Genomic DNA, 20,239 nt, shown 5'->3' with positions numbered 1-20,239 from the left:
GCCAGTAGCTCTTTCTCTTTTTTTCTTGCAATGTGTGTGATAGGATGGTCTTGTCTATGCAGCATATACAGTTACTGGGTCAGCTTCTGCAATATGAAATAACTCATGCTCTTTGTCAATCTGAGCATGTTCCACCACTGTCCTCCAATTATATTTTATGTAATCGCTTTGTTATAGACTTTAGAAAGTGTTTGCTAACACAGACAGTCACCTCTTCCTATTCTTTCTCTAACCCATTGTTAAATGTTTTGGGAGCCACAGCAGGTGAGTTAATCTTTGTACAGGAGGTGGAGGTAAAAGATTTTATCCCTTAACTCCAGCATAAACAGAACTGCAAAAGGAACCCAAGGAGGAAAAATGTTCTGTTTAACAGGTGGGAGATCATTCTCAAATCCAGTCTATTTATGTCATACCTTGTTACTTTATCTAAATCCACTTCAGGGTCAAGGTGAGCAGAAACTACATCCAAAATTCAGTTTATAACATGGCAAAGATAAGAATCCTAGAGATGCCTCTTTGGCCAGCTTATAAATTCCACTGGACTTAGGGGACTCTGTAAATCTATCTTATATTTATTGGGAAACTCTTTTAACTTTGTTACATTGGAGCTAGGTTGATAAATTTCAGTTGTTTAAGGGAAGAGGTCTCCTGAGGACCTTTACTCTGCCCTTGCATCAGTGCTTGGGGAATTATCCAAAACCAGGAGGCTGTTAACCACAAGCACACAGCCTCACAGCAAGGACCCAGAGAAGTGACCTTTAGTCCTTGTTTTGTATTTTTTTTTTCCTTATTTTACTGTATTTCAGCAGCTAGATGTTATACAGCTTTAGTTGTGTTACTGAATAGTAGCAGCAGATGCATTTTGCTGGTGCCATGCTGCTACTCTACCTCTTATCTGGAGCATTTTTCCTAATATGACTGTAGCCCAGCTAGCTTTCAGGTGACACCTTCCACATTCCCTGATTAGGTGAATTTGTACATCTTTTGCTCTGGAAGTTCAGAACAGATTCTGGCCTTCCCTTTATGTATCTAGATTATAAATGTAGAATTGTTGCTTCTTTTGTGAAGTTCTGTTATATGGCTATAATTATTGGCCTTGAAACTTACAGGCATGACATCAGGGAACTGTATACTTCAGCATGTTTTATCCCCATAGACAGACCATCTAAGCTGTCAGATTTATCAAGTCTTCTCTAAGAGACACTCATCAGAGGATCTTTATCTACCACACAAACTGGATGTCAAGCAAAGTTGCTTGCTTTCATGAATTTCAGTGCAAGTTTTGTGGAATCTAGAGGCTTGTCAAGTTCTTTAGAGGTTTCTTAATGTACTTGATATTTAGTATTTAGACACCAAAACACCTGACGTTGGGAGCATATGACATCTCTGCTCCAGGGTCATACAGCACAACTAAAAAAGTCATTTTGGCCTCAAATGGTGTAAGATCTGGACAGCAGAACCCTGGAGGAACCCTTAAGGCCCTGTAGTGTAGCGCTATCCTGTGCTATGTCTTTTGGGAAGCTGATGGTGGCAGGGGCATTTAGCTCTGGGCAGGGGCAGAGTGCTTTGAGTACTCTTTCCCATCTCATGAATCCTAACCATACAAAACTCAACAGCCTGTTTTATGTTTGTTTGTTTGTTTGTTCTTCTCAAGTGCTCTAGATTTCACCAGTTTAGCCCAACTGTAACTTTTCACTTGCCTCTTGAGATTTGAACGAAGAGCCTGAGCTGCTTTCTTCATTCCCCATTCTCTTACTCAGTGGGATCTTGCAGCTAGCTACTGCTTGAGCACATATACCAGAGAGCACCACACTCTGGGAAAGCCTACACAGGAGGAAACTTAATGGAAAATATTAAGGAGAAAAAAATGTGTTTGATGGACTTTTAATATAAAAAGGAGGGGAAAAAAGAAAAGAAAAGGGGGAGGGGGAGATTTATTCACTGTAATAGGAACCAAATGTTGGCTGGGACAGCAGCTGCACTCTCACTCTTTCCCTGTAAACTCTGTGAGCGGCTTTTCAAAGGAGGCATTACAGGGTGCAGGGCTAACTTATTGGTCCCGACTTAACCCTTGCCTCTCTGGAGAGAGGTAGGGAATGTGGGTTACCAGGAGATGTTAGTGACGTTAATTACAAACCCAGTCGTAAGCATATTCTAGACAGAGAGCGGTGCCCATTTACTGATTTCATCCTCCTATGCTACTGCTGCTATCGACCCATAAAATGCAAAAATATGCTTGGATAAAGCAATAAAAATGTCTAGGAATAAATAGAGCCTATCAGTCTCTTCCAGTTTCGTGTTCAATGGACTTGTTTACACTGGTAGAGGAAAAGTAGGAGGATGTCAGTACAAGTCACGTTTTGTGTGGATCCACTTGATTCATGCTAGGATTTTACAGTGGAGCCTCTTCAGCAAGGAATACCTTTCCCATCATTAAGTGGTGCAAAATTGCATCTAAGTTTCTGGTACTTAAATTCTGTGGAGTGTGTATATTTGCCCCAGAAACTGCTCAGACTAGGACAAGTGATCAAATTTAAGGTGGCACTTAACACATTGTCTAAATCTGAATGACATATCTTAAATCGAAGCTAGACAGTACAGTGAAGTAACTTCACTCAGACTCCACCTGCTCTGTCTGAACATTAATTAATTCTTTAAAATTGGGGGGGACACATGTGATGACACAGTTCAGGCAGTTACATGTCAGATTTAAGCAGGTAATCTTCTCCAGGACTTCCTTATGAGAGCAAAATGATACCAGGTTTTCTGTGTTAGCCTTACTGTATGTATGTCTTGCTGTTAAAATATTTTTGCAGGCTCTGACTGTGTTTGCAGGTGTGGAAGTATGTGCAGGAAACATGAAGCCAGAACCACCTACCACTCAGTAAAGCTCACCCCTGTGCTTGCTCTAATTAAGAATAGAAAGGCTATGTGCTTTTGTTAATCTAGATCACATGGAGGAGATATGGTCAGTTGCCTTCATGGCTTCTCCAGTGACCTGATGAGCCACAATAGGATGAAGGCATTGAACTTAGCAGCCAGCTGGCTGTTAGTTTTCTTCTTAGTTTAGCCTTTCTACTAGTGAATTTCAAAGCTGCCATGTGTAAAGAGAAGAAGAAAATACAGTGGTGTTTACCTGCCAAGTATTCCCCAGATCAGAGAGACTGACAGTATTTTGTAACTGGCATGGAGTCAAGGATGCTACTGTGGCCCAACAAAAGTTTGCTCCACTGAAGGGTAAATATTTCATTTCATTTGCTAAGGTTGGCAAGTTTAGTGTTCCTGAAAGTAAGAGGCTGATAACACCAGCTAAATCCAGGAATAGTTGAGGTAGTTTAGGCCTTGCCTGCAGAGGTTTTCCAGTGCTCCATAATCTCACCCCACCCTTCCCCAGCTAGGCTGTCACAAGGCTGTTTCAATGCACTTCATTTCTAACCTGCTACACTCATGACCTTGCCTGTATACAGAGACCCAGGAACTAAAATGCACTTAATTTCTGACTGCAGTAGAACTGATGTTGCCTTTGTTATAAGAAAATAATTTTTTTCCAAAACACAGGTTTCTCATTGGCAGGCAATTTTCAGGAGCCAAGGATCAGGAAATAATATAGTACATGCAGAATAAAGTGAAGGAGCAAGAAGGCAGTGGGCTTTCCCTGTATAGTTATTGTGCGTGCACATCTGGAAAAATGTGCTCAGTTTTGAGTGCTTGCCTGGCCCTAAATACTGATAAAGTGGAAAAAGTTCAGAGAACAGCAGTATACAATCACAGGCCAGAAGGGACTGAGTTGAAGAAAAAGATGAAGGGAGTTAAGCATGCCAAGACTGGCTAAGCTTGAAGGAGGCATAGCTCTAGTAGTGAAGGTTTAGACCTGAAATAAGATGAAGATTGTGCAATAAAACAGAGAAAATATAAGTTTAATTGGGAATCTCAGGGAAAATTCTTGACACTAAATGTGTACCTGCTTGTGGAGTTGTGCAGCTGAGAGTGCAGCACATGGACTCCTCCAGCCACTTAATCTTGCACCACAAGATGAGTTGGATGCTTTTGCTCACATCTTTGTTTTTGAATAAAATTCTTGTAACAACATCAACTCTCTCAGTTGAAACGGGGAATTGTGAGAATAGCAGAGGGGGACTCCTGACATTTGCTAGTAATTATGCACATTAAAATGTCCTGGGATGCTTGAATTGTGCCTCTGGTAGCTATTACAGTTAACCTGTGAATGGATCTAGTTAAGTCCACAGAACTTTTCATGTTCTTTGGCTAAACCCACTCAGTACCAAGGCTTTTCACATGGACCTTGTACATCTTCTGTTGTCTTATGGCACAAAGATACTGAAAATAAGAGCCTCTTGGGTAGGTAGAAGTAGCTTGAGCTGCTGGTAAAGTGTGGAGCTGAAGCACTAAATCTGAAACTATTAAAAGATGCCTGCATCTGTGCCTCATCACTAAGAAGGGAAAGTTTTGATTGATGGCCTGGGACAAACTCTCCTACATCTCCGCAACACCGTCACCATGCAAGATCGTATTTGTTGCTTTGAACTGGATTTGAACCCAAATGCAGCTTCACATGTTTATTGTGCCAATGAAGCCTTGACAGGCTGCTCATTAACTTTAAAAGCTTTTCCTTGGCTTCCTTTGCAGAACTCAAAAGCAGATTGCAGGCCAGGTGATGGTATCCTCATTTTATACAGGCCAGCTGCTTCCTGCCTCTTCCCTGTCTCCAAGTACCTGCACGGTGGCAAGTTCTGGACAGCTCCCTGTGCCTCAGAAGTTCTCCAAAGTCACAGACAGAGCTCTTTTATGAATATTAAAAATGCTTAGTTTGCCCTTGGTTTTTTGGAAATCTACCTTTCTTTACCTTTGTAACAAAGCTGTTGCTGCTGCATGTTTTAGGGACTTGCATGTTCTAGCAATCAGAGCTACAGACTGTGCTAAAATGCAGACTCTTGCTGACTAAACTGGACCAAAGTCAGTTTTTTGTAGACACTCCTGATAACAGCAGAGGCCAGGAGCAAACCATTTTCAAAGACCTGTTGCTCTGGTTTTAAATTTTTAATTTATTGCTTTTGAAGCTGAGGGGAGGGAAAGAGGGAGAAAAGACAAAGACAGGCCTTGAGGCAAGCGGCGCTGTGAGAGGCCCAACAGTCCTGCATCCCAGCCAGGCCCCCAGCGTCCTGGGCTTTGTCCCATTATGTTTATCATTGCTCCATAGCCAGCCCCAATCTAGGGCCTATTGTTAGGGATGGAAGAAGCATGTAGTGTGCCAAAGAAAATGTTCTGTGTTTTTCTGAGTGCCTGCACATAAGTCAGCAGGATGCTGGGAGCTGCCACACTAGACAGAATCATTGGTTACTATGCCAGCTACTTTCTAGCAGCTGTTGCCCACCAAGGCTTTGTACTGAAAGCTTTCTGGACTTGTCATACCACCTGAATCCCCTGTGGGAAAGAAACTACTGCCCAAGATTGTCTTGCATTCCATGGCAAGGTGGGAGCACTGATTTATAAATGTACTATGTTCCCTTATTGCCAGCAATGGCCCTTGCTGATGCTTAGCTTCAGCCTTTACAGGAAAGGATGCAAAGTACTGTCATTGTGAGCTTGTTTCCTTGCTTAAAAGGAGGATAATTCTTTTCTCAGTTTGCTAGAACTCCAGCTATACTGACTCCTGCTGTGATCCTATCAGTTCTCACAAACTAACCAGGGTTAAACATAGAGGAATATTCTTCATTTTCACAATTAATTTGAGCTTAATTTGCATTGCCATTCAATGGGATGTAGGCACTCCTCAAATGTTTCAAAAGTGCTTGCTTAGTAAGTGATATATGGGGAACACCAGTATACTTCATGAATTAGTATTGTTGCCTGCCACACAGGAGCTGGTATCAAGCCATTGGAAGAAGGCTTCAGTTGAAATATAAATTAAAACCCTATGTGTAGTATGTATGATACTTAAATATTCTTAAATTTTGGGGGGGAACATTGGAAGCTTTAAACCCAATTTATATTCAAATTGTACATTAAGAAATTATATTCTGAATCCCTTCTACTTCTGCATTGCCTTCCTTTTCCCTGATTATTTCCTTGTAGTTTCACTTTAGTAAAGATTTTTCTTTGCCCTGTTCTCTGCTGTTGTCTTTTATTGTCCAGTACTAGCCATTCCAGCAGTGGTAGTGTTGTACTAGACCATGCTTTGTCAGATGTTTGAATGAGTTATTAAGGAATGGTGGATGTTAGGAGAAGTGTGTGCTGTCATTAATAGTTACCGATGTCATTCTTTTAGTACAGACTTGCTGTAGTCTGTAGATACTTCTTTGTAACTAGGAGATTCTTACTGAGTGGTGTTCTATGCTCTGTTCTTGTCTACAGCTTCAGTCCTTGGTATTCCCTTCAAATCTGTTTGAAGTAGAAACTGAAGCCAGTTCTCTCCTTTCTTATAAGAGCTGATAACCACATCCCTTCTGTAAAGAGGCTGGATTTCATTAAGACTATTTTTTTCTGTAGTCAATGAACAAATGTATTAGTATTTTATTGGTTTTTAGTATCTTAGTACACTAACATTAGTTCCTAGCACAGATGTAGATAGTTGATTGCATAAGGGTTGCTTCCATTGGGAAAGAGCTATTGAATTGGAAAAGAGAACTAGAGCGGAAATGGAATTTGGAACCAGAAAACTTGGAGGTGAGTGCGCAGTGTTCTAGCACTCTTAGGCTGGGTTGTGATCATAATAACAAGATTATACTGAGATCTGTTGAAACTGGTGTCAGAAGCAAACCTCCTTGTGACGCAAAAAGCTGCAGCAGAGAGGTCTTATGCTGTCATTGAAGAGGAAGAGGGAATTCTGGCCCAGGCTTTATGAAAACTACAGTTGAAAGAAAGGAACACAGTGGGTTTCTTGCCAAAAATACTGAGTAGCCCTAAAAGCTGCTGGAAGGACAGAATCTTCATTACAAAGGACGGGCCATAATGCCAAGCCTGAGATTTCCTGTACATAGTGAAGGTCTGAATCCTGGCCAGGTCTCTACACTAAGCAACTCATAAATAATCCTGAGCAAACTGTGAGAAGATTGCTCACAACCAGCCTAGCTGACAGAATGAAACCCAATCTCTTCTGGTGGCACAGGCAGGAATTTCTATTTCGCATTTGTGTGTGTGTGTGTGTGTGTGTGCACCTATGCCTATATCTGTTGTCTGTACCTGTGAGCAAATGAATATTCAGTCAGTCATTAGTGTTCAAGCAATAATCCTAAATTGAGAACAAGCAGGTCTGAGTACTGACTCTGCAATCCTCATTTCCACTGGGGGTGTGGGGTTTTTCCTGGTTATTTTTGTCTTTGCCTAGAATGGTGTAAGTTGTGAAAAAGCTTTTCCTTCAGTTTGGGGTATTTATATAGTCTCTCTACCACTGATTGCTATAGTATCTATTAAGGTGTGAGATCCTCTACAGTTTTTTTCCAGCCTTCATTAGTCTTCTGAGCCTGTTGTAGAATTCCTTAAGCGAGAAGGGATAACTTCAGGAAGGGTGAAAAGGTGCTGTCGTGCTTTGATAAGTCATCTGACAGGCAGACTGAGAGAAAGAGCTGCACCAGGATATATTCCTGTGAGCATGGCAAACAGACTGTGAGCTGGAGCGTGTCTCTGGCCGCAGCATATTGAGTGTCAGACCCTAAGCTCTGTTCTCCTGTACTAGGGCAAGTTTTGCCTTAGTTGTAATACCAGCAACTTAGTAACATGTTATATGGGAACTTTCCGAAACTGCAGGTGAAACATCTCTCTATGAAAGTGATCTGAAGACTTGCAAATATGCAGGCTTTCTGATATCAAATATTTCATGCTTATATTATAAAAGGTTGAAGTTATGTATGATGAATTTATATTGATGTCCATCTATAAAAAAGCAAATTCCATGGAAGCTTACAGAAACATATTTAATACAGAAGGATTCTGCAGGCCATGAGAGTAAAATCTACTCACAAGCAACAGTGTTTTCAATCTATCATCTAGAAAAAAAGTAAGTGCTGTTGTTCATTGTGTGGAGAGAAGATAATGGAACTGCAGGAACTTGTATACATGACTGTCCATGCTGTAAAACATTAGCCAAAGCTTTTGTGGTTTGGTTTGGTTTTTTTAAACTTAGTTCTTCCTAAAGATTTAATAACATAGTTTCAACAATGTTTTCCTGGGTAGTTTAAACCAAGCTTATCTGGGCAATATTATATCCTAAATAATTTATTTTGGGCTATAGATCATATATTCATTAAAACAGAAAAAAGTGGATTAAAACAGGTTAGAAACCAAATGAAAGCATTTGATTGTTCACTGAAGTGGACAAAGGTTGGAGCAAGACAGCAATCCCAGTATATTTTTAAAAATTGGACCATCAGTCTTCAGTATTTGTATTTCCATAATAGTTAATGCTTTGCCAGATATCTCAAAACAAAAGAAACGAGGATCAAGGAAGCGATACTGAAGTTTTGCCATTCAGTTAGTGGCTCCCACAGTACTACAGACTATAGTCACTGTACATCATCTCTGTGGCACAAAGCCAGTTTGGCTATCAGCAGGTCCAACTTTAGTGGAGTTTTCATTTACATCAGTTTTATCTCCTCAATTTCATCTTGATTTTTATGTTTTAGAACATATCACTCTATCTTTAGCTCCCCAAGCATTCTTTTGGATCAAAGGATAAATTTTATGCACTGCAGGTTCTGAGCTAGAGGTAGATATGAGAGAAGTTGGAACAGACATTAGTTTCTAGAATTAATCATGTAACTTGCATGAATACCTTAAAGAGTGCTTGACTGAATTCTCTAACTTCTGACTGAGACTTGAGATAGGCTTAGTTTCAGATCCCTAATGCATAAACCATACTGGTTGCATTTTCACAGACCAGATGGACTATCTGGTTCAGTGTCCTGCTCAGACAGTAGCCCATGTAAGATTCTGTTGGAAGAAGTGATATTATGGAATGGTGATAATTCCCCAGTACTCTCTGGGACTCAGTGATTTTCTGGCCAGGAGACAATATCTTTGTATATAAATAGTGTTGGTGGCTATTCCTTTTATGAGTTTGTTTAATAATTTTTGAACCCCTGTAAATTTTTTGGCATCCTTAGTTTCCCATAGAAAGAAGGCATCCACAGTTTAATTATGTGTTATGAGAAAAACTACCTCCTTTTGTTTGTTTAAACCTGCCCACCTGATGACTTCATTTGGTTTTTCCTATGTCTTGTATCATGAGAGCTGAGTAATCGTTCCCTGTTCTCCTTCTCCCTGAAGCTCATTATTTTATAGATATTTTTCATATTTCCTTTCAGTTGTCCTTTTTCCAGGCTGAAGAGTCCCTATTTATTTAGTCATTCCTCAATATATAAGCTGTTCCATACCTTTGATCATCTGTACAGCATTTCTTTGTACTTTTTCCAGTTCTACTGTATGCTTCTGAGAAGGGAGGAGGGATGGGGGTTAGAACTATCCTCAGTATGCAAGAGATGGATGCAATTTTGGTTTATATGGTAGGATAATAGTGTTCTTGGTTTTGTTCCCTATGCCTTTCCTACTAATTCCTAATACTGAGTTTGCTTTTTGAGAGTATTTTAGTGATATTTTCATAGAAAAACTATAGATATAAGGTCTCCTTCCTGGATAGAAATAACTACTTTAAAATCCGTCACTGTAAAACTAGGATTGTGTTTTCCTAGGTACATGACTTTGTAGTTATTAAATTGAATGTCATCTACCAGTTAAATGTCTGATGATTCAGTAATGTGTCTTTTTCACACTTCTCAGTGACTTTTCTCAGCAGCAAACTTTTTTTTTTTTTTTCATCTTTTTCACCCAGATCACTTATAAATGTTGTGAACAGCAGAGACTGTAGCACAGATTCTTGTGAGACCCCAGTGGTAATCTCCTTCCATTGTTGAAACTGTCCATTTATTCTAGCTCTAGTTTCATGTGTTTTAACTAGTTACAAAATCCATGAGAGGTAACCCCCTTATCCTACATTGGCTTACTTTATTTAGGAGCATTTTGAATGAACTTACCAAACTTTCTCAACGAAGTAATTGCTGGTGTGAAAAAAAAATTACTCTAGGCAAATAGACAAATATGGTGGTTGTTTAGTTTGAAACAGATGTACTGAAGATCATAATCTTTCAGTAGTACTGATGAGGAATTAATCAGGCTGTTACTGACCACTAACATGACTTTGATGGAGCTTCTGAATGCTCTTCAACTTTGTATCTGGTGCAGCTGATGTTTGTTTCAAGGGCTGGTCTGTAGTCACCCCCAGCTATCTCCCAAAGGGTGCATCCCAATCCCAGCACAGTCCTTTGTGCTTTTCAGCTGTCAGTATGACCTGACTTTTCTGCAGGGGTAACAGATACTCCAGCTGCTTCACATAAGGGAAAAGTCCAATGATCTTTAACATCAGAATGGATGATGGAGTCTGTATCTAATGCAGTGGAAGGAGCAGATATTACTCTTGGGGTGGTAGCTGAGTCAGGTGACAGCAACCTGCTGATAACCTATATGGTGAACTGGTGGGATTGGAGAGGAGGCAGCTGGGAATGGTTTCAAAGATTCCTTGTGCCTTGTCATGTCCTCCTTTTAATTTAAGCTTTAAAGGAGGCACCTGGGGATGGTGCTGGGAGGCCAGCAGCGCACACACATCCATGGATCCAGAGCTGAGCAACTAACTGCAGATAAAACCACAGTAGTAGAGGATCATGATCCCAGTAATGGGGCAGAAGGAAGAAAGCAGGTTCAGAAGAGGGAAGCAGCTCTCCTGAGGTTAACCACAAAGCCAGATTTGAACCTATACAGCTTGGGTTTCAAGGCCTGCATACAGTCAGCAATATTTCAGTTGTCACTTTTCCAAGCACTGGTAAAAGGAGAAGAACCGAAAGTCTGAGAACCTTGTAGCAATAGGTAGCAGGGACTGAGTAATTTATCCAGTGTTGTACTGGGGTACAGTGGAAGGAAAGGACTAAGGAAGAATGGGTGGGATCCTTGAACAGAGAAATCTACCTACAGCCCCTAACAGTAAAAGTAGTAGTGGTGCTCCAAGCAGGAGGGAGGCCCAGAGGATGCAGGGTGGAGATGTTGACAGCTGGACTCCTTTTCTGCTGTGTTGTCTTACGCCTCTGTTGCTGAGGAGCTGAGTATGGAGAGTGATCCTTTAGTGTTTAGAGTACGTGTCCTCAATTTGCTTTGAAAGTGATGCATTAGGTTATTTTTGAGGAAGAGTACATAGGGCTGGCAGGTGCCTCTGGTCTTGTTTGAGACATCCTTCTGAATATTTTAAGGGTTTGCTGTGATGATGGAGCTTGTGCAGGAAGGTGCAACATATTTAAGGCAATCTGTGACATGTAAAGAATCTAGGTTGTAAGTTTTGATAGGATCCTGAAGCAAAGAGATTGCAGTTAACTCCCTTGCCAAAACCATGACCCACACTCTGAACGGTGGTATGAAATGTAAAAGACACCAAGGGTCTTTTACATCCCAGTTACTTATGACATGCATAGGAAATACAAGGGAAGTCTGCCCTGGGGATCCGAAGGAAATATTTGGAAGGAATGACTGAGAGAAACATGACAGAAATCAGCAGAAACTTGGAAAGCTCAGGCATTGAGGCCTGAAGGTTTTGTTAGCCAGAGTGTCAGGATTCAGTGGGTCATATGACATCTTGGCTTGTGAGCACAGGATGCCTGAGTTGCTGGGCCATTGTAGCCTCTTCAGGACACCTGGTGGTCCTGTCAGTCTGACACCTGCTCTTTGCAAAGCCCCTTGGCCTTGTGTTAGCAGTGTAGTGGTGCTGCCTTCTTGCCGAGGCTTACAAACTTCAAAGCAAACCAGGGAGCTCCTGTTGGTACTTATCATGTTGCAGGCCACAGCTGAATTCCCACTGTATAAGCCTGGGTTGTATCTCCTCTGGGAAAGGCTTGCGTTACTCTGATGATGAAAGAAATGAGCCTATCTTCAGTCCCCTCAGGCCTTTTGGATTGTTACTGATGGAGTCAATATGTGCCCCAGTTGAAACTTCACCCTACCAGTCTTTAGCTTCTTCGTGGATATTGTACTGCATGTCTGTCTTCTATTCCACCCTCACTGCAGCATGTGTGTACTTGGTGTAAGCCTTGTGTTAGTGTATTAACAAAGTCTCTACAAATCCAAATAAATAATTATCTCATTAGTGATAGGAATCCTTAGCTCTTTTCCTGCTGCAACTCTGCCTCTCTTCAAAGCTTATCAGCCACAGACATGCTGCAGTTTACAGGTTTTTTTCTCTTTTTTGTTCTCCTAAAGCACGGTGTTATGGCTAGTAATATATTCAGTCCCATCATGGAATTCAAGAAACTCCTTAGCAAGATGCCAGTTGGCACATGGCACCTCTAGCAGGTGTTGTGCTTACTTGAGCCACTTAATACAAATTCATAGCTGGCTAAGTATTAAGGGGATTTTTAGGAAGCAGCAGTGTCTTGTAAGCAGAAGTTCTTATGTGCAGAGTGGTGAAAACATCATGGCTTTTCTTTTCTCAGGGCTCCAGAGAATCATCTTTTTGCCTGGGAAGGAGAGATGGAGAAGAGCGTCTACAACAAGGTGACACAGAGTCCTCTGACACATCCTAAATATCAGGTCCATTTTGCTGTGCAGCAACTTCAGCAGCAGAAACTTCAGTCACGACAGCTGTTGGAGCAAAGCCAAGCCCGGCACCAGGTAACTAAGAAAATTGCTGCCTGGGATGTATCAGTGCTCACTGAGTCTTAGATGTGCAGAACCAACCCAGAGCCAGTACATACGGCACAACTTTTGTGAAGGAAGTAGCTCTTCAAGTGGGTTGCAACAAAATTAATGTTACCTGCAGTGATTTTGATAGCATTTTGATGCTGTAGTTCCCAATGACTTCTTCCACTGCATCGGCATCCTCTTCCATTTGGCTGCTGGCATGCCACTGTGTTCTTTTCTACACTAGTTCCATTCCCAAATTTCCTCACCTACACTCTTCTTGCTCCCCCTCTGAGGAGGAGGTCTTCCTTTCATCTCCATCCAAGGGGCTCTGGGTGGGCAGCTCTGTCTGTTCGTGAGCTCAGGAAAGGACTGGAAGCTGGCTTGTGCCTGTGAGGAGGCTGGAGCTGGCCATGGGGCCTGGCTGAGCCCTCTTCTAATTGCTGACATTGAGCTGATGTTATTCTTGGCCTGGGGCAGAGCCATTACTCAGGAGTTTCTGTTAAAGTGATTCTTTGTTAAACCTCCTCTCACCCCCACAAAGTCCCCCTCCTTTCTCTCCCTCCCTTCTCTTTCTAAGCCAAGCAGTTTGGAGATGCAGTATTGAGGCCATTGCCATGCCGCAGGGCTCAGGCTGCACTGAAGTTGCCATTAATGAAGAAAGGTATTTGCTGAACATGGGGGCTTTCAGACTTTCTGCAGTGAAAACCAGATCTTAATGAAATGATTGTCTCTTGGACACTTCCTCTCCCGCTAGACATTGTATGGAGCCAGCCAGACCACTCCTTCCAGTCACAGTTGCACCGATCCTCTGATGCCCCTCCTAGTCACTGCACTACCCTCATCTTTATCTGTCTGTCCTCTGATCGCTCTCTAATTTCCTGTCACTGACCTCTTCCTTCTGCTAGTTAGCTTCTCAGACTTCAGTCTCTTGACTTGTCTTTCCAAGAACTGCCTGCTCTTTTCTGCTGCTTACACACTCCCTGCCCTACATCTTCCCACTCACACCGCTTTGATGTCCATTCCACCTTTTCCTGCTGCCATCATTCACCCTCTCTTTTTTCCCCACAGTTGATGTAACTTATTCTAGCCTGCTTGGCTTTACCACATTTCCTAATCGCTGTCACCTAAGCCTCCTATCTCCATTGCTTGTTCTTTCCCTTGTGTTCCTTCACACATACTGAGATCTGCTCCATCCTTTGTTGTCTTGCCTGCTACATTCAAGTTTCTCAGCCTTCTCTCAACAGAAGAAATATATCCCCCAAAATGAAAGCCTGTCATTTGAAAGAGTGTCATGACCTCTCTACTTTGGGGAATGCATGCAGGATATCTTCAAGCCTGTTTCATCTGATTGTTCAAGTTCTTGTTACAGTTGGAAGGCAGGCTAGCCATTTGTCAGTAGCTGAAGTGCGTTTATTAGGATATCTCAAGGCACATCCTGAGTATGGCATGACCACACAACATGACTAGATGCCAGTCTTCCCTTCTCTCTGTGACAAATAGACTAGTCATATGTACATGGATAGCATGTGAACAAGTAGCAGAAGCACCATGATTAACACAGGCAAATACTTCTGCCTGTACATTAAGCAGTTTGATATGTTGGAGATGAGATGGATGTCTTGGAAAGCATGGAAATTCTTAGTCAAGTATTTGTGTAATAGGAATACTCCTATCTGCCATGCAGTGGAGGTATCTTTTGAAGGCTTATTGCGTACCCCTTTGTGGCAGCACCCACTCATGCTTCAGAACTTTCCAGACACTTAAGAATCATGATTTTTCCTCCAGGCATTTAAGAACTTGCAGAGTAGCAAATACTATGTAGGTGGAAGAAGAGGAATAATAAACAATTTTCACTCATTGTATGTGGAAGTTAGTTCATGCAGTGTAGTATGGTAGAAGCAGGTCTTTGATGCCAGAATAGGTACTTCATTCCCTGGACAAAAATAAAAACACCAAACTGACTGGATGAGATCCTGACAAAAAAAATTGATGCAGTAACAGGGCCCAGGAACAGGGACAATACAGAGCCTGGGAAAAGAGGTAAAAAATAGATAGGGGCAGACTTTGAAAGTGGACACAAAAAGCTTAAATCTGGTAACAACAAAATCAAGGAACAAGAACTACAAAATCAACCCAGAAGATAAGAAAAACAGGCTTATAGCAGTATTTTTTTAATGTTTAAAGGAGACTTCATGTGACACATTATGACCTAGATGTTGGTATCACTGCTGCAGCTGGCAAGGCAGTTAATATACCATCATTGTTTATTCTCTAATTGTTTCCTGTACTGGAAAGATGCTATTAGCTGTTAGGGAGGTTCTTTCTTCTCTGTCTGGCTATGATCTGTCTGCTTAGCCTAGTATCTATGGGGTTTAGAGTTTTATGCCAAACATTTCACATGGGGAAAAAAGGTAAATGAAAACAAGAAAAGTACAGTTGTATAGTGGAATGGTCCCCATCAGTCCTGCTTATATCAAAAAAGCTCATGTTAAAGATGACATAAATCATGTTAATGAGTTGTGTTGTCGGTTATGATCACATTTTCAATCAGAAGCTTAAGTAGATTTTTTGCTATAAAACATTGAGCTAAGTTAATCTTAAATAATTCTTCTCTCAATCATTTAAAAACGGTATGTCCTCTGAAATATTTTTTATTTTATGAAGTTCAGCAAATTTTTTTTCTTTTAATGTATGTGACCATCTCCTGAATTTCCTACAGTTTCTTTAGATCTGACTGGGAATGTTGAGTATTCAAAATAATATCTCTAGTATTCCTAGAACTATATTATTCCTGCCTGAGGACACAGGTCCTCTTTGAATGCAGCCTTAAACATCATTAAAGTGTTTTCTAAACTATTAGATATTGGCCTACTGTCAGATTTGCAGTCTCTCTTCTCCTCCAGTCTCTTGTTCATTCTTGTTTTGCAGCTTTCTCCCTCGGATTATTTGCCCTCTAAATGTGCTAACTGCTATTTTTCCTATTTGAGTCTTGTGATACTGATGAGTCAAACTCTCAGTCTAAGTAAATCAGAACAACTGTTCTGAAAGCAGTAGTCTGTGCTGATTTATACCAGCTGAAATTTTGTTCCCATGTTTCTGATCCTGTCACTATTACTAGAATTATGGTAATGCCCAGATGTATTAAGTATCTTTCCAATACAACGATATGGACCAATCCTTGCCCCAGAGAGCTCCCAGTACCAAAAGGAAGATAAAGGAGATGGCATCAAGTCAATTTATTGTAGTATATTTTAGTCTCATTTAGAAGAATTTACCAAGGAAGATAGGCTTCAGGACAATCTGTGCATATAATGAATTTGCTGCTCTTTAAATTTCTTGATGATCCCAAGATGCTCCTCTTACTGCAGTTTAACACAATGGCAGTTAATAGTACATTTTGAGCCTGTTCTTTATTACCCCTTTGTGAATTTTCAACTCAATTGTTGCATCCAAACTGATTTAACTGAATGCATTAATATGTGTTCAAAAGAATCTCCACTAAACAATCTATATGACTCCAAACATCTTCAAAGCCTTTTCATTTTCTGTATTTTTGCAATGTCATCTGAAATGCAGTTGCTTTTCTAAAAGTGGTTGTTTATATTTTGTTTGGTTTGCTTTCTTTTTTTTAAACTTAAATCCTCGTCATTGTTTATTGCTTGTAAACATCTCAGTTTCCAGCACTAGTGATTTGGAACTAGCTGCACAGATCTTTATGCAGTACATGTGTTTGTGCATCTGTCTGTTAGTTCTCGTACACTGCTGAGTCTCTCATCATTTTCAGACTTACTGATCCCATTTAAACTGAGTGACTATGAGATAGAAATCTCAAAACTATGTTTCATATAAATTTCATGAAAATAAAGAACTACATAGCTGGAAAGGGGATTCAGCTACTGTTCCCATTAAGGCAAAGGTTGCAGCGTGAGGCCACTCCTAATTAGAGAGCAGAAAAATCAACACAAGAATGCCCCAAACCCATGAATGGTGTGGAGGCATAATCTGGGGCCTCAGATTAAATATAATTAATATAATATAATTATATTAGATACTGTAAGATTCAGCCCCAAGACAGATTCACAGGAAATGAGCTTCATTACCTCCTCTGGTCACAAAATGAACATGTTTTTGCTTGCAACATTTGTTCCGTTACTGTGCTAGGGATGGGTGTTAGATACAGGGATGGTAAGTGCCAGGAACATTCCTTCTGTTTTTGTCTGCTTTTCTTCAAAGTACTACACTACCTCCCTGCTTTTAATCACGAGCAGTCTGAGCTCAGTTGCTACTGGCTAATACTCTTAGATGTGCATTGTCCTTACTGACAAGCTGTACATGTTGAGATTTTCTAATTTAAAAACTACTATTTTTGTACAGATAACACTTTGTGTATGGTGTTCATGTGTAGATGTGGAAGCAAGGAGAGGTGTAATCTAATGAAGCAAATATGGGATTGGGAGTCCAGATCTCTGAGCTCTCAACCTAGCTTTTCATATTGCTTCAGTCTGTGACTTAGGGAAAATAATTTTCTTTGTCAGTGCTAACATTCTTCATGTGCAAGACAGGGTTAGTGCTGTCCTACCTCCCCAGAGAATTATGCAAGAGAATTAACTCACTAGTGCTTTATATGATTTTTAGCTAAGAGGTCTCACAGTGTTCAGATTTATAGCCCTAAGAATTTGTCAGGAAAGCAAATGTGTCCTCAGCATTAGGTTGAATCTGCCAGCCTGGGAGGTGTGGTTCAAAGATTTTACTTACAGCAGCAGTAGTTGTAGGGTGCTACCTGCTTCAGGACTGCCTTTGTCGGTTTGTCTAGGCTTCTGCTCTCCCTAGACCCTGAGCCTGCAGAATCCTGAGTGATGAGGTCTGTCTCCTACTTTTTGTATATGCTGAAATCTCTTCCCAACCTCTCCTTTGTGTGGTCAGGCTCTGCTCTCCCCAGCTGCCCTCTATTTGCACAGTAGCTTCTCCTGGTTTCCTGTCCTGTCCCCATGGAGTTCACAGCAGGGCAATATGCTTTGTAGCTGAATCCAGAAGCCTTGGTCCGTGTCAGCTTCCAGTCTCCCCATCCTTGTCTGGAAGGCAGCCAAAATCTAAGAACAGCGTGGAGACAAAGGCCTTTTTGGAAGTCCGTTACCCCCAAGAAAAACATCCATGATCTTTCTTTAGGTAGGTCTCAGCCCAGCTTTTGCTGATCAGACCATCCATGCTTGTTGTTTCTTCAGAGTGATGGACCTCCTAGCCAATGCATATTAACACAGTGTAGGGATTAAGACTATGCTTTGTGTACTCCAGGATCTTAGTGATTCTAGTAACAAGACAAAGAATTTACAGGTAACGTGTAATATCAGAGCACAATGAAATGTCACCCCTGAATAAGAAGGGGGTGCAGTGACTTGAGTGTCTCCATCCCAACCCCATGATGTGTCAGACTCTAAGATGCAAGAGACTAAACCAAGTTCCATTTTACTTTGTTTTGCTGAGAGGAGGTGGGCTATTTTCTAGACTTCTGCACTTGTACCAACTACTTACTCAAAATCTGAAAGCTGCAAAAAAATCAAAGTCTGAAAGGTAGAGCCTCAGGGAAGGGAGAGGTTAAGAAGGACTGGGAACTCAAAAGCATCTTGTCAGTGAGCTCTAGTTAGGAAACAGGCCTGTTTTGGCTCCTGCATTTCCTTTTCTCCCTAGAGCTCTGCCTGTCAGAAATGCCTTCCCACACACCACTGCCTTGCCATTTGCCAGAGAATTGCGGGGGAGAGGGGCTTTTCCTGTCTGTGTGCTGAGACTCAGCCAGCCCTCAGACTGTGGTTTTCTCTGGAGCCTGGAGCCCACTTGCTGTGGCTTTGTGTGTTTTTCACCAGAGAAGAAACTGAGGACAAATGCAGTGAAGGGCACTGCTCCCAGGGTCGTGCTGAGGTGACTGGCGAATGCCCAGCTATTCCCCTCATCTCCTATCACTGACCTCTAGCTGCCAAACTAAACGGTTACAGTATTGCCTCTTTGCCCTGGGAATCTGACTGACTTCGAGGAAAGACAAGGCAGAACTCCTAGCAGGTTGTTCCTTTCTGAAAAGAGTTGAGCAGTTTGCAGAGCTCCCATAGGGAACTGTTCCCCACTCCCTACCTTGCCAGTCCACTGCTCAGTTCTCCAGTGTCTCATAGCATGCAGATTTTTTTGTTCTCTGTGATAGATCTCCTGTGTACTTACTTTCCTACCTGCTATAGGAATAGAAATATTTTCTGTTCCCTGGTATTACTGGGGATTTCCTTTTTGTCAGCTCTGACCTAAAGTCCCTTTTTCAGAGAAGGTATCCTAGAGCCTTTCTGTTATTCTAAGCACCTACAGGGTTAGACTGAAGAACTGGCATTGTAACATCTTCCTCATAACATTTTTCTTCCCTAGGACTGTGTCTCAATCCCACCTTCCACACAAAGAATAATTTAACATGATAAATGCAGAAAGTCAGTCAATGCAATAAAACCTTTACTTCTTTGTGGATGAGAGCCCACTGCAAGGTTTGATAGTGGATAGAACTTTTTTTTTTTTTTTAATCCAGAATAGTATCATTCTGTGGCAGTAATGATCTTGTCTGCCTTCCTAGAAGCTAGTCCCAGCTTCCAAGGGTATAAAGTTCATCTCTAAAAACTGACTTGAACACTTAACCCTTCTTTTTATGCATGGGTCTGTCCCTGGAGCCCTGGGGTTGTCTTCACCAAGCAGATGATATCCCTCACAAAAATGTCACCCACCTCCATCATCTCTCAGCAGTATCCGGAGAGGTAATCATCAGTTACTATAGTTGGTTTTTTTTGTTTTGTTTTTTACCAGGATTTCTCTGCCAACTCCTCACAATCCAGCACCAGCCATATATCTATGCCATCTGGCTCTGATGCCTGCAAGACATCAGGTGCTACTTCTAGTATCCTGAAGGCAACCGGTTTTCATAAAGTGATGCCATCCCAGAGTACGTCTTCTCAGCTGGTTCCAAAGCCTCCAGCAAATCACAGGCAGGCAGTGGTCAGAAAGGTGGCAGCCCAGAGGATTTCCAAGTAAGTTTCATCTCTTCCTATCCATAACAGGGAGTTGGCACTGGTTCCCTCAAGAAGGAATATCAGAGAATAACCTGTCTACATGTGACTGACATAGATCTTTTTGGTTGTGCTATCATCCAAGATAAATCTCAGAATACCCTGAGCTGTGTGTACTGAAATAGGTGTGCACTGTGTTGCAGTTTCATGTTTCATAATGGTAAGGCAGCTAAGACTGCAACACCATACAAACCTAAGGACAGGAGAACTGCCAGACTGAATCAGAGAAGTATCTGATCCAGGGTGGGATTCAGTTACCCAAGTACAGGTTGCTAGTGACATTTTGGATGTCCAGGGCTATTCTACCTGACCTCCAGTTGCTCTTCCAGATGAGCACAAGTCTTCTGCAGGTCTTGTGTTGTATCTGCCAGTCGCATGCAGGTGTGTCAAATAACTTGAGAGTACCAAGTATGGTACTGTAC

At 41.5% G+C, this 20,239-nt stretch overlaps 1 protein-coding gene across 1 annotated transcript in view; it reads left to right on the top strand.

The window, feature by feature from the left end:
• Positions 1–20,239, top strand: part of TTLL5 (tubulin tyrosine ligase like 5) — a gene marked incomplete at its 5' end in the record, with an annotated part of 131,512 nt that overhangs the window by 93,315 nt on the left and 17,958 nt on the right. Inside the window, 2 exons of the mRNA XM_026849274.1 lie at positions 12,543–12,720; positions 19,558–19,778. Coding sequence (XP_026705075.1) covers positions 12,543–12,720; positions 19,558–19,778 — 399 coding nt within the window. The remainder of the gene's footprint in view (positions 1–12,542; positions 12,721–19,557; positions 19,779–20,239) is intronic.

This window comes from Athene cunicularia (genome assembly GCF_003259725.1).
Source record: "Athene cunicularia isolate RWA chromosome 5 unlocalized genomic scaffold, athCun1 chr5_part1, whole genome shotgun sequence".
Classification (NCBI taxonomy): Eukaryota; Metazoa; Chordata; class Aves; order Strigiformes; family Strigidae; genus Athene; species Athene cunicularia.
Note: the sequence above shows the minus strand (reverse complement) of the source record. Positions and strands in the feature narration are given on the sequence as shown.